We start from the raw sequence: 14,555 nt of genomic DNA, 5'->3' as shown, positions 1-14,555 counted from the left end.
GCCTAGTTTACACTTGCCTTCCCTTATTCTGTACTGATCACCTCGGACTTGAACTGATCCTACCAATGACTAGAACAGCTCGCAGCAATGTATAAGCTGATATTTTGCTCTTTCTCCCTTAGAAACGACCACAGTAGAGCAATCAAAATTGCAAAATTCCATTCGTTTCACAAAATATAAAAATCCGTGGTCGGATTACAGAAATACGCCTCTTTATCTAAACCGCCGTAAGTTACGCTTCGAATTTTGACGTAGGTTTAACAATTGTGAAACGTCATGTGCAGCTTGTGGGTCTGAAAATCACTCCACAAAATCTTTGCCCTAAATGCATCTAGTCTAATGAATGTTATATCCACGTACATATTAATGAATTAGTGGTACTAATCACAGTAATCAATTACAAAGAATAATTTATTGTATCAACTGAAATACGGCAATAATTTATTGAAAAATTGTGCAGGGAAGTGGATATTTTTATACAAACTTTGAAAAATATCTTACATAAAATTATTAAATTCATTAGTACTGTATTAAGAAGCCGCTGGGTTTATATGATGCCCTGATTGGTTAATAATAAAAACCTGGACCTTGGCAATGTCTATTACAGGGAGAAAAGAAAGGATAAAAGGAAATGAAAATCTGCTAACACAAAGAACTGATTGGTTTGGAAATATGACGTTCGATGTTGAATGTAGAGTAGAGACTTCAATAAAGCCCGACTTGTACCTAGTGACGAATAATCTGAACAATTCCTTTTAGGAATTTTTTTTACGTCAAGCATAACTTTCTATTAAGTAAAATTTCATGACAGACTAAAAATGAATTTTGAAAATACAGTCTGAATAACTGATATTGTAAGCTTGTAAAAGTTGTAAGCACATTATTGGAACCTCACCTTTCTGGTCAAGAAGTTCCGGTATTTGTATTTAATATAATTTTACATATATAAGAGGAAGAGACAGTTAAAAGGGAAAGCATCGTTTAAAAATTCCCAAAATATTTTGCAAATGGTCAGGACATTGGAAAGTCAGGCTAATGGAGAAGAGTGTTGAATCCAGACCAAAGCTGACAGGTAGATGGCGCTGCCTCCCATTGAACCACAGCAAATTCCATTGAGATAATTCCATGCGTAACGTCAAAATACGTAAGTCTGCTTCCAGGCAAATCAATTTATAATGATTGACAAAATTATGAATTGTTTTTGTTATATAATTACAAAGTAGACCGATGCGTAGCACTCATGTCATTGTGGTTAGCCTAGGCCTATATCCTGGTCGAGTCAGGCTAGACTTAGGCCAAGGCTAACTTTGTAGCCAAGAATTTGTATGTTAATTGTTTTCCTATGTTACTTTACTTGCTTTACAAGAATATAAAGTAATATTTTACTGTAATTGACCTTTGAAGACTACACTACCGACGGAGTACATCCCTCCCTCCCTCCACAGCTAATACGGCAAAATTATAACCAGTAAACGCCCTTAGGGTACGTTAGGTTGGTATTTTAGGGGTGTTTACTGGTTACAATTTTGCCGTGCCAGGTATGGAGGGGGGTGGGGGTCTCGCCGCGGAATGCCGGCTTAGATCTACCCCGTCGGTAGTGTAGTCTTTAAAGGTCAATTACAGTTTAGTTACAGCCGGTTGACAAAATATTACTTTAAATTCTTGTAAAGCAAGTAAAATAACATAAGAAAACGTCAATTGTCATAGTCTAGCTCACCGCTGACAGCCAGCTTCGAATTACCGTAGGCTATTTTGGTTGCATAATAACAATACACCTCTTTTTGGGTTTTTTGCCTGTCGATTTTAGGCTAATTGACCTTAGGACTAATTTGTCTTTGTAGCCTATGCTGGACGTCCTAGAATGCTATTGGGCATGGGCAGTCTTTTAGGGGAGGTTTTGGTAAAAAGTAGAGTTTCCTTCACCTGTGGGTCTTGGGCCAGAGCCCCTGTCTAAGTAACACGGCCTGCTAGGTTAGGTTGATGTAGTTCCTGACTTGCACATGCGTGTAACCATTCCATAACAACAATATGGCAGTCCAGTCTTAACCCCAACGATTTCCCCCTACCCAAAACCACGTGTTCCAGAAAGGTCCCCAGTAGATATGAGGTTTATAATAATTGACCAACAATAAAAGTATAGAAAAAATCAAGGTGGGAGTTCATGCAGAGTTACCCTTTAGTTTTAATATTTCTGTACCTTATGTACTCACGTTTGTTTCCACTAAAGGTATTTTTTTCTGCAAAATTTTAGGATGTGGGCTAACTTACAGTGTGGGCATAATGAAACAACTTTGGCTTAGTAGGCATGGGCTATGTAGCCTAATTGCTTAGCCCATAACACCGATAACCCTAAAACTGTTGACATGTATTTTTCTTAATTTTTCATATGATTTGGTTGAGGGTGACTCATTTCTTCCTTATTAGGATTTATTGCTATCCCATTACAGTACATCACCCTCTGTAGCCCTATTTACCAAACCTTCATAACCTCAGTAATAAGGTAGAATATAGGCCTAGATTTAATTGAGTTTTGATGTGGTTTTGACAAATTTTGCATTTGCTGTTGATAATTCTTCGTAGATACGTCACACCCTCCTCTGGTAATAATTAAGGACCACACTGAGAAACCGGGGTTTTCACCGGAAATAAAAATTAATAGAATAATAGGGATGCAGGTAAATGTAAAAGAGACAGCTGCCTGTAGATACTGTTTTTTAGCATAACATAATTTTTTGACAATACAGAAAAGGGTGTACAAAATGCAGTAGGCTATGTGAGATAAAAATAAGAAATTTACTATCTTTTGTTTTGTTTTCATTTTCATCCCTGAGGCCGTAGTACCAAACATGGTGGAAGCTCCTCGGGCTGGTGTGTTTAGTACCAGTCCATCAGGGATGGATGTAAAAACAATAAAGACGGTAAATTTCTCATTATCTGTCAATTTCTCAAAATATCTCACCTGTATTGCATTTTATGTGCCAGTTTCTGTGTTATTCAGCAAAAAATTTTTATTAACAATGATATATTTTTGCAGCTATCACCTTGACATTTACCAGGGGTGCATCTTAACCTAACTTTCACTAACCCAAGGTTCCACTATTTCGTAGATTTTCACGTGGAACGTAATGCAGCTTCCCTTCACCCCATTCTAACTTAAATCTAGGGTGCTGAATTTACCTAACCTAACCAAGGCACCCTTTCATTGGGTAACTATTTCACTGGTTATTCTCTTTGTTAGCACAGCATTCCCCTAGGGAATGGGTAGCCTCTGCCCCTCTCCCCAACCTAACCTGAACTTTGAGGCCACCCTACACCTTATATTATTGACCAATATCTTCAGTTCTGTAGTATTGTCATTCTATTTTGGCAATTTAAGGGGTTTTTGCTGGTATAGTTTTGAAACAGGCTTGCCAATCATGTCAACAGCTCAAGGTATGTGTAGTCTAACAAGAAATTGTTGGTAGTGTTTTTTAACATAGTTTCAGCAGATAAAATATTCTTGTGTACTAATCATGTGTAGTCAACTAAACTTGTAATGGAATACTGTATAATAAATCAAGCAAAGCCAACATATGATACATACCAACGTGTAGCCTACTGTACTGTCTCATGAGAGGAAAAGAAAGGGTTTGCTTTTGTGTGTGTACAGTACAGTGTATTGTAAAGTGCTTGGGCAAATGAAAAACATCATGTAGCCTACTGCTACACTTTTTGTTTGAAGTGTATTTGTACTTAAAATTTTGATGCAACTTACCTATCTTCTGTATTCTCCGTAGTAGTCGTCACAGAATTCCAAAACTTTGTGGGCCAGGTGGTTAATACCCCATTTTTGCTGGGAGGCGGGTATCAGGAACCATACCCATTTTCTATTCAGATTTTCTTGTACTGTCAACAACTGTTTTTCAGTACCTCCGTCTTTGGATTTTAAACTCGTTATTTCCACTTAAGTATTCTATTTGACTTTTGGTTTTGTCTTTGAATTGTGGATTGGCATACGCTTTTGTGGAATTTGCTTTTGATTGCTCTTTGGATGATGTCTGGATCAACAGCTCAGAGTATGTTGGTGAATGAGTTTAGGTGAGGCTCTAAGAACTTTATAATGAGGTTGTTTGCTTGATAAATGATCGCTTACTTTGCCTCCCATCCTGCTAATTTATTAGTTCAGATTTTTTACTAATAGTGCTCCTTTTTGCATCTGGAAGATGCTAATAAAATATTCTTGCATAGATTAGCGATAATAAAGAAGAAACAATAACTAAAGCCACAAGAGGGTTACGGGGCTTCCCGATCTGGCTTCCCTTCGCAGGACCTGTTGACGCTCAGGTCAGGTGGTTGGTCGTTGCTCCTTTGCCCTCAAACTTATAGATCTGTCCCATTGTGGTCACGCCCCGTGGACAGATCATCTAGAACTCACCAGTATAATACCTTGCTGGAGATTAAAGCAAAGCAGGCTTGGGTGACAGTAATCACAAGTCAGCTATGCTAACAAGGCCTGGACGGACTCCCAGGACCAGGGAGGGCATGTCGAAAGCTGTAAGTTGGTTACGGGACTTCCCACCCGATCTGGCGTCCTTCGGCAGGTCCTGTTGATGCCGGTCAGGTGGTTGGTCGTTGCTCCTTTGCTCTACAGTATGGTCTTATGATCTAGTCCCATTGTGGTCATGCCCCGTGGACAGATCATCTAGAACTCACCAGATAAGGTCACTACCTTGCTGGAGACTGTTGTAAAGCAGAAGCAGGTGTGACTGTATCACGAAGTCAGCTATGCTAACAAGTAAGGAACCAGTGTCAATCGCCTACATATATTTGTGCTATTCTGTCTCTTCCCAAATGAAAACATCTGACAGGTAAGTTGCATGAACAAAATGATATTTTAATGATAAAATAAAGATACTTACCTGGCAGAAATAGTGCCCACCCTCCTCCCCTCAGGAGACAGTGGCACTAGAAAATCTGAATAGAAAATGGGTATGGTTCCTGATTTTTGTTTGAAGTGTGCCATAAGTTTTGGAATTTGAATACTATATATATAAAATTACTTTATTTTATCATTAAAATATCATTTTTGTGGCAAAATGGCAAAATAAGGTCGATCATTGCTTTTTGCATAAAATTTCCATTTTAAAGTGTGATTTATAAGCATATTTTTTGTGTTAGTTATGCAGTATTGACAAGGTTAGGTGAGGAAGGACACAAAGTTGCCTTTGCACACCCTAGATCATTTTGCTTGCCCTTATCCGTATTTCGCCCTTATCCAGCAGGGCCTTGGCACTATTAATTCAGACATTCGAGGGATTACTGTATAAAAGTTAGCTCTTCTATAAAATATGAATTCTAGTGATTACTGGTGTTTACATGAATATTTTCTAAAGCTAAATTTTAAATAAAAAGAAAGCTGCAGAACTTAGTGGCAGACTTGGTAGCATATCAAGTGTACTAACTAAGATGATGAATGTTGGGATCACAAGGTAGGAATAATACAACACATACATTGTCACATATATTACAAAAATAAAAATCACATTGTTTGACTTTCTAATCTTTGATAATAGCTACAGCTTTACAGTTTGTCTAATTACTACACAATTCAGTTTTTCTAATATCGGCTGTTACCAACATTATTATATTCTAACATTGTCAAGAAGGCTATTTCCAAGTAAAGAGTTTAATCTTAACTGCTTGAAAAGTATAGGATAAAGTTGTATATTAGAGAAGTATAAGATAGTATATTAGAGAAGTATAAGATAAAGTTGTATATTAGTAAGATATATAAGAATGGTAGAGTTAAACAATACAAAAAATCCATTAATAGTGAGAAGAAAGTAGCCAATGCAATTCTAGTGGTTATAAGTGATCAAGTATTGTGAGCATGCTTCAGACACATGGCAAATGCCCTGGATGTTACTGTTACAAAAGCTGACATAGCCATGAATATGGCTTTAATGTTATGGGATAATATATCAAGTACATATGGATGCCTAAAACTAAAAAGACCAGTAAGTTAAGACTTAGAATTCTAAGTTTTTCACACTATTCTTACAGTACTGGTGTAAAGGCAGCCCTTTCTAAGGAAAAGTGGTACCACCAGGACTCTACAATTCAGAAAAAATTGTCTCTAATTCTCAGATTTACTGGCATTAACTGATGATTTGTTTTCAGATGTGTGAATACAAATACAATGGATAAAGAGCAAAAGCATCTTTAAAACTATGGCTTGACAATATAAGTAGCAGTTAAAACAAACTAGATGAACATAAAAAATATAAACATTTAATTAAAGGTGTTACCTGGAAAGGTTAAGAGGACAGCCATTATAACCATTACTTTTACTCCAGTACTATACCATATCTACAAGTACTTGTTCCCCAGAGTATTTTAACAGCTATACATATACAAAAATTTGTACTCTATATTGTGTATCACTGTAAATCTAATGAGACTAGCAAATATCACATATCTGTATCATTTTAAGAGAAATTGTAACAAGAATGGGAATGTTGAGAATTTAGGTAGCCCAAAAAAATCTAAGTGTTATGTCATACTGTACAAGATGCAAAATTTATTTAGGTTTTTCTCGAGTGTTTTCACATGAAACTAAACATTTCTACACTGTAAACATCCAGATACTTTAAAACATGAATTACAATGACAGCTATGAACTAAACATATGTCTAGTATTAAATATGTCGAGATGCTCACACAAAATGAGTCTCATCAGTCATATTATCTAGGATGTATGTTTAGGACTGGAAAATGATGAAATTACAGGCATGCTTATAATTACACAGTACCATATAAAAGATCACAAAATACATTTGTTTATTCAGTACACAATCCTATTATTAAAGTCATGAATTTTGTATTTTTTGTAATTCATGTACACATACCTCAAACTAAGAGGCATTCACATTAATCACAGATGTTTAGGCTGAATGATTTAAAGTAATTGAAAAGAAAAGGTAAGAGAAGGGGATCTCGGGGATCTCCAAGCACGCAATGATGTAGTCATACTTTGGAACTGGCATTTGTCTAAAGGCAGTAGTGTGTACCTATAAAGGTCAACTGTATGAGAAAATAAAGAATTTTAACATTTTTACAAAATACATATATATGAATGTTTATTGTTGTATGTTTAAACCGTTGTAGAATTAAGGATATGAAATTGTACTAAACTTAAAAGCTATGAAAACCATATTAGTAATTTCACCATAACAAATGAGTAAATTAATATTGTGCAGACATATAATTATAAATAGTATAGTATATATACTGGCATACTATCAGGTTTAGAAAGTAGAATATTCACCTAAAAGTTTGTTTGTGAAACTCCATGAAATTTGTATGTTCTGTTAAATTTTAAATATGTTGCAAGGCATGAGTACACTTGAGTTTTTTGCACTGAAGCACTGTATCAGTTAATTAACTTTCAGTTAATTGGAGCTAGATGGTATGAACTTTTCCATTCAAGGTATTGCACATTGTTTTGTCTGGAGGTATTTTAGTACATTCTTTTGCCTAGATATTTAAATAATTAGTTTATTGAAGGTATGTTAAACATAGTTTCATTGTTTCTGAAAAAGCTTTCTTTGCTCTTAATGTCTATTGACATTTAATATATTTAATAGTTAAATAATTTATTAAAAATGTATTCTTTCAGTACCAGCATCAGAAAGTAGCCCGTGGTGGGTGCAATGTAGGCATTACTAAAGGTTGTTTGCAGCATCCCTTTGGCCCCCAGCTGCAAACCCTTTCATCATTTTCCTGTACCTCCATCCATATTATCTTTCTTCCATCTTGCTAATCCACCTCTCTTAACAATTATTTCATAGCACAACTGTGAGGTTATCCTCCTGTTACTCCTTTCAAACCTGCCTGCTTTCAATTGCCTTTCCGGCACTGAATGACCTCATAGGTCCCAGTGCTTGGCCTTTGGCCTAAACTCCATATTCCATTCCATCACAAAGCTTAGATCCATAATGCAGACATTGCTGTCATGTTCATACAAAACACCTTTTATTTTCAGTGCATTGGCTTGAGTAATCACTCCTATCTCCAAATACTAGGTGATAGTACTTAATGAACTGTGTCATCCTGTTGATGTATTGTAGTTTTTGAAGCTCTGTTCATGAATGTGATCAAAATCTAGATACTGAAACTGGACAGGTTTAAGCCTGGAATTTATATCTAATACATGCACCAGTTGTCAATAGAATCAATTTAATATGTATTGTAAATTGGATTTAGTAGAGATTAGTACTCAGTGCTGCCAGCTTTAATACTCTGTATAACATATATATCTGCAGATTTCTAAATGTGTTAACCAAAATATTAGTGATGTATACTCAGAGCTTATGGTAAATTACAGTGTTTATGTTTATACATGTTACGTTGCTGATTTGTGAAGCCTAAAAGTTGGTTTACTGGTGTAAACAAAATTATGTAAAATATATACTTATGCCATGGATGTCGATTTAACATCTTACTCAAAAATCAGTGTATAAACAAAGTAAACATTTTATTCACATAGTGTTTCTGCCTTTTGTGATGAGCATTAAAAAAGTGCATTTGTTGACAAAAGAATATTTGTATGCATTTCCTTCAAGTACTAGCTGTAAACTGATTGGTTAATTAGTTTTCCTTCAAACACTAGCTGTAAACTGATTGGTTAATTAGTGGAGTCAAAAAAACTGAACCTACGTTTACCAGTTAGAATGAGAAACCAAATGAAATGACATTAATATACAATTTTTCTTTTCCTTTAAACATGACATGAAGATATTAGAGCTTCAAACACAACTACTATTCTAGACTGCACACAAACTGTTTACCTTGAACAGCTAATCGTGCATAAAAGTACCAAGTAGAATAATGATACAGTATTTTATCAGTATATATTACATATGAAATAGATTTTTCTTCGAATTGGAGAAGAAATAATTTGGCAACCATTATGTTATTTCAGCAACATACAATAGTTAAATGATGTTTATCTTGAAGGTTTCATAGCAAAATTCATGGTGAAGTATCTTTGTCATTTTCTTCTTTTGAAACTGTTGATGAATAAAGTTGCTGTAAGGTAGCATTCAACCAAGGTACAGCCAAACGTAGTGGAGGGCTGGAGAAAATCGGGTAACCTAGAGGAGGATCTGCTGCTTGTACAGTGAGGTTGCGCAAAAGACCAGGTTGAGCCTGGAAATCAAAGAAAATATTACTTCTTTCAAAAGCAGTGCTGCTAGTCTTTCTGTATTGTACTGACAGATTATAAGTTATTTTGTTAATCACAGAAAAACTGGATTGAATGTTTCATTTACCAAATTAACAATTGAATACTTGTACTGTACTGGTTTACAATTAGTAAAATTTAGTTCCAACTGTAACTAATGTAAGTGATTAAGTCTTGAAGCTGCCGGTTTTCTATGTGAAGAACAATCAGTGTCTAGAGGGTATGAACACACAAGATGCAAGTTTAGTCCACTTTGAACAAGATGCAAGTTTATGCAAACTAAGATAGTATATATACTGTATGTACTGTGTATTACATTTTCAAACTGTACTCACCTTATATGCATTTTATATGTACTTATGTATAATTTTTATACTGGGTTCCAAGTTTTTACGTGAATCTCATCAGTTTTGTTTCCCCAGGCCCAAGTTCACCTACTCTCCCTGCTGAGACCAGTTGGCAGACAAGAAGGATCTGTACCTTGTGGGATGAACTGCTTCTCAAGAATTTTGCTGTGGAGGTCAGCTTCTAAATCTTGAGATCTTCTGCTTTGACTTTTCACCCCTTGGCAAGACCACATTCACTAGTTTCCACTTCTGCTCTAGCCAATGCCACCCATGCTGAAGAGGTTTATAGAAACCAGTTCAGGCAGTGCCTAATGATTTCCACTTGAAAGCATATCAAAATGTTTACTGTCCTAATCTACTGGGACATGATGACCTGCAACAGTCCAAAGAAGAGCTGTCCCAATGATCAGAATCAAGAATAATGGCAAATAGACTCCCGGCCTAACACAATGTGTCTTACACGTTAGTTAGCTTCTACACCATCTTCACTGTATAAAGATTCATTTGATATGATGACTCAAAGCTTGTCAAGCATTGAAGACACACCAGTCAAGAGAGCAGCTAAGATTATATAATGGAAATGATGACCAGAAGGTGCTCGAGCAATCATCAGAAAAAACTTGAGAGACTTGAGTTCCTACTCACTACCATGAGACACGTTAATCAAGAGGAGCGGCTAATATCCACATCATAACATCAGGCATATCTAATGGTCGAGCAGGATGAGGCAGCCTTCAGCAAGATGCTGGATTGGATCTGCAGTATCTATTAAATTTTGAAGACGACAAAACTCAAGGATCCCCTTTCTTTCAAGCTTCTTATTACCAACACCACTACAGAGATGATCATAGATACTGTATTTAGGATTATATGGGCTTATCAGTTTTTCTTTTCTCAGGGGCTTGAAGCTGAGGTGAATTTATAAACTGATGGGATGGGCCATCCAGTCATAACACAAACTTTTGGGTACTGAAGCCCTTACCCAAGATTTAACAGCACAGTTTTTGCCTCTTCAGCGTCTGAGACAGACATCAAAATAATTCTTGAGGGAATTCCTGGCCATAGCTACCTGGCAAGAGTAGGCCTTAGGTGCTCTAGCACCCTTATCCAACAAAGCCAATGTTTTGGAATACATCTTCAAGGCCAGGAGGTTAACTCCTTCCTTGGGATGAGCCTTAGTTTTGGTATTGCATATGGTGTTATGTACTATGGTGATCATCATCTTTAAAAGGAATAAAACCTTGCAGGAGTATTTTTGCCAATTAGTCACACAATCAAAAAAAAAAATGTCTTCAAGGGCAGGAGGTTAGTGTCTTCAATTCTGGTATCATATATGCATTATGGGGAACATTATCACCTTGAAGGAGTTTCCAGAATTAGTCTCCAAAGAAAAAAAAAGCTTATGCCTCACAAATTTCTTGTTAAAACAAAGTTTTGAGGTTTTCAGAACTACTGGACAAAATACACAGCAGCAGCTATGGCAATAATGAGGATTCTGGTGGAGGAAGGGATTCCTTGCCATTTGCAAGCCTTGTTACCAGATCCCAAGATGCAAGAAGAGAAGAGGACAAATTACCCAAGAGGTCCTGTCCTTTCACTAGAGGTAAAATACATACCAGAAGACAGCCGTCATCCATTCAAGTGGCAAGAGGAAGCCAATACCCCTGGGATGCAAAGGAAAAAAGTGAGTCGTGTGCACTCCACATTTTTAGCGAGTTATCTAGAAATTCTGGAGGCCAAGGGGACCAGTTGGAAGCCGAATCATGCAGTAACAGAGGTTATTGGAGAAGAGCACTTGCTACAATTTCTAGAGACAGAGCCCCCTTTCCCCCATAAACTGGCTTTTCAGCTGGTCTTGATTCATATGAGCAGTAGCTGGAAAAATACCAAGCTTTTTGGACAGCAAGGTACAACCATTTCTAGTAAAATGCACATTTAAGCTTTTAGACAGCTCTCTGAGATTCTAGCGCACTAAACTAGTTTCTCCAATAGACTTGTCAGTATGGAGATAATAGCTTTGGCTTGATGCAGCATCTGAAAATGAGACTTTTGCCTCATCTGGGCAGGCAGTGTCATCCAATATGGTGTACTGTTTCATGTTACCCAGTGCCCCTCAGATGTTCACTTGGGCTTTCACTCCAGTGGTAACAAGAATGTACATGAATGGACTTTGATGACCGACTTGTGATGGCTGGCACAGTTGCTGCCAGCAGAATGTCACACCAGCTGTGTCAAATGTGGGTGCTGCATACACATCCATTCAGTGAACAACAGCATCCAGACACTTCAACTTCAAGCACAAGTTTCTATAGAGATTAAATCCTTCTGTCAAGATGTGAAATGTGGTCCCTTATAGCCATTTCAGAATATTTTCCTTGCAACTGCAACTCACCAGGTACCATTCACATTAACACAGCCCATCGTCCTCTGGGACAACAGGACATCAAATTTTGGACTGGGAGTTTCATCGGTCTCTCCTTCCTTAGGTTTCACAGATGTCAAATCAAGAATCGACAGACCACCTGGTAGACTTTCAGAATGCAGCAAAGGCAGTTTATGTCTTAGCAAGCCTTACCTGCCATGCGCAAGGGGCCAAGTGATAAGAATAATGATGAAGTATAAAACCACAGAAGATGACCTATGGAATCAAGGGGGCATAAGATGAGAAACTCGATGCCATAGTAGAGGTCATCATCATAAGATTTGTTTCAGGAAGAAACGTGGTAATGGAAGACAGCAGGTGCTCTGCCCAGACAAATGCAAGGTGCTGGTGAATTTGTTTGCAACCATTCTCAGCCATCATCACAACTTCCAGAATACTGCCAACCTCATCTAGCAGCTTTGAAGATAGATGACTTAGAAGTCTGTTGTCTTACCAACTGGCATGATAAAAATGGTTTAGGACAAGACTTGGAGTTCCAAGTGCATGTCAGTGACTCCAGTGATGATGCATAGGCCACAACAAGAATGGTTTACCACAATAATGACTATTTTTAAAAATAAAATTTTCTTTTGACGTACCTGAATTGAATATCTTTCATCATCATCATTAGTAAGGTACAGTAATTCTGCCACTAAAGATGCCCATAGACCTCGAACAGTTTCTCCACCAAGCCTTCCCACAGAAACTTCAGCGTCACCAAGTGTCAGAAGATGAGAGGTATAAACACCCTGTAACACAAAATCTTTTTTAAACCTGGAATACAGGTTGTCATAAGTTAACTGAAAAAGACAGCCATCATTGATTAGGGATACTATGTGGATGTAAAGATGAAATTTCTTGCTTTTTTATTGGAATTTAGTACATCATGTACTAAATCACTGTTAAATAACCCAAAAATCATCTTTGAAATAATGTTTGATAATTAGCTTTTAAACTAAGGATATAAATATTCCAATGATAGGAAAATTTTTTTTCTAACAATTCCTGTTTATAATAAAAATTTTATATGAATCAATCTTTCAGTAAATACTAGAAGAAAAGCATAACTAAATTTTCCAGAGTATAAATAGTGGAAAAATTTGTTATTGAGTAGTTTTGAATTTCCTCAAGCTTCTGCCTACCCTCAGTGACAATTAGGTGAAGGTGGCAACTTCATATAATTTATGAATTTCCATACCATTAGCAAATACTGGTCCATTTAACAAGGTACTTCTAGTTTTTTTTTTTTTTTTCTTTGAAATATTAGGGGTGAAATTTAACTACTATATACAGTACCATACTGTCAAACATATAGTAATTTTTAACATAACATTATCCTCCAATACTTTTTGCATCAACACTGCATTTAGGAACCAAAGTCATATTAAATTCTAATCTAGCTGATCTCTAATAAAACAAAGTGCCAATTCTCTACTCCTAACAACACGAACAATAATGTTTGATGACTATATAACAGGCTCCACATTACATTTAAACCCTTTACATTCACATGACACTCCTGGTAATCTAGATCTGTAATTTTAATATAAGAATGATTAGTTTAAATTTTTTTCTACAGAATTAGAAATATTAACCATTATCTTATGCTAAACAAACTCTTTTGCTAACCTTTACAGGGTTATAACCCATAGAAAATAAATTAGGAACCTCCAATTTAACAGCCTCCATCCAAGATGTGGCTTCAGGTTGCTCCTCTGCAAGGAAATGTGGTTGAGGCTGTGCATGTGTATCAGTAGCTTTTCCATCAGGACCAAAAAACCAGTTCTGAGTGTAATCTGCCATGCATGATTCAAGTTCCGCCCAACCAGTCATGGGACCAATAAGCGTGTGATCTAACGAGAGTTTCACTGCTATCCTGCAAAGATTTAATGGAAAGATGCAAAGTGGTAAACACTGAAAACATTGAAACACCACTAATAAAAGATACCATGTCCTTGTGAGTACATTTCCTCAAATAAGAGATACTGCAAAGTTATGGTCCAAGAGTTTTTGCAATTTTATATGGGAATATGAAGGCCATACATTGTAATGCACAATATTTTATATAAATGTAATTCAGTGAGACTGAGGAAGATAAAATCCAAGACAAGACAGCATTTCTCGACTCCAGTACATTTAATTCTTCAAACTCCAGATCTGGACTAGAACTTGATTAACCATATCCATTTTAGATTTACTGATGCATATATGGGCTACAATTTGCAAAGCAAATGGTTGAAAGGTGTCTTTTTCATGAAAATGGAAAACCATAACAAAATTTTGTAGTATTTGTCTAGTGTAAACTTGTATAAGGCTCATCAGTATTTTTTAATGGGACTGTATGTGGGATGGGCAAAAAAATACCCTTATTTAGCTATGGCCCAACAAGAATTAGGGAGAGATGATAAAAAGTAAACAACTGCAAACTTATTACTAATATATTAAAATTCATTGATCCCAAACACTTTGGTAATGAGGATCCTAACACTAGTTCAATTTCAAATCATTACTGAAAGCTAAATAACAATTTTGGAGCTATCAATGAAAATAAAAGTGAAAGCTA

General features: G+C 36.3%; 1 protein-coding gene and 1 long non-coding RNA gene across 4 annotated transcripts in view; one reads left to right on the top strand and one right to left on the bottom strand.

Annotated features, from left to right (window-relative positions):
- The first annotated feature begins 868 nt into the window (after nucleotides 1-868).
- On the top strand, nucleotides 869-13,024 carry LOC136856617 (uncharacterized). Its single transcript, XR_010858425.1, has 2 exons — nucleotides 869-1,144; nucleotides 9,646-13,024. It is a non-coding gene; the product is annotated as an uncharacterized lncRNA (long non-coding RNA).
- The window catches only part of LOC136856615 (pecanex-like protein 4), an 83,685-nt gene continuing 74,617 nt past the window's right edge, over nucleotides 5,488-14,555 (bottom strand). For 2 of the 3 annotated variants that reach the window (XR_010858424.1, XR_010858423.1), the window contains 3 exons: nucleotides 13,622-13,868; nucleotides 12,592-12,741; nucleotides 5,488-9,189 (listed from right to left, as the gene is read on the bottom strand). Coding sequence is in view for 1 of the 3 variants with exons in the window: in XM_067134548.1 (XP_066990649.1) it covers nucleotides 9,013-9,189; nucleotides 12,592-12,741; nucleotides 13,622-13,860 (566 nt within the window). In the remaining 2 variants the exon portion in view is untranslated. The remainder of the gene's footprint in view (nucleotides 9,190-12,591; nucleotides 12,742-13,621; nucleotides 13,869-14,555) is intronic. The other variant, XM_067134548.1, reaches the window with a different exon arrangement.

Source organism: Macrobrachium rosenbergii, chromosome 36 (assembly GCF_040412425.1).
Source record: "Macrobrachium rosenbergii isolate ZJJX-2024 chromosome 36, ASM4041242v1, whole genome shotgun sequence".
In the NCBI taxonomy this organism is placed as follows: Eukaryota; Metazoa; Arthropoda; class Malacostraca; order Decapoda; family Palaemonidae; genus Macrobrachium; species Macrobrachium rosenbergii.
This window is presented reverse-complemented; position numbering and strand designations above follow the sequence as displayed.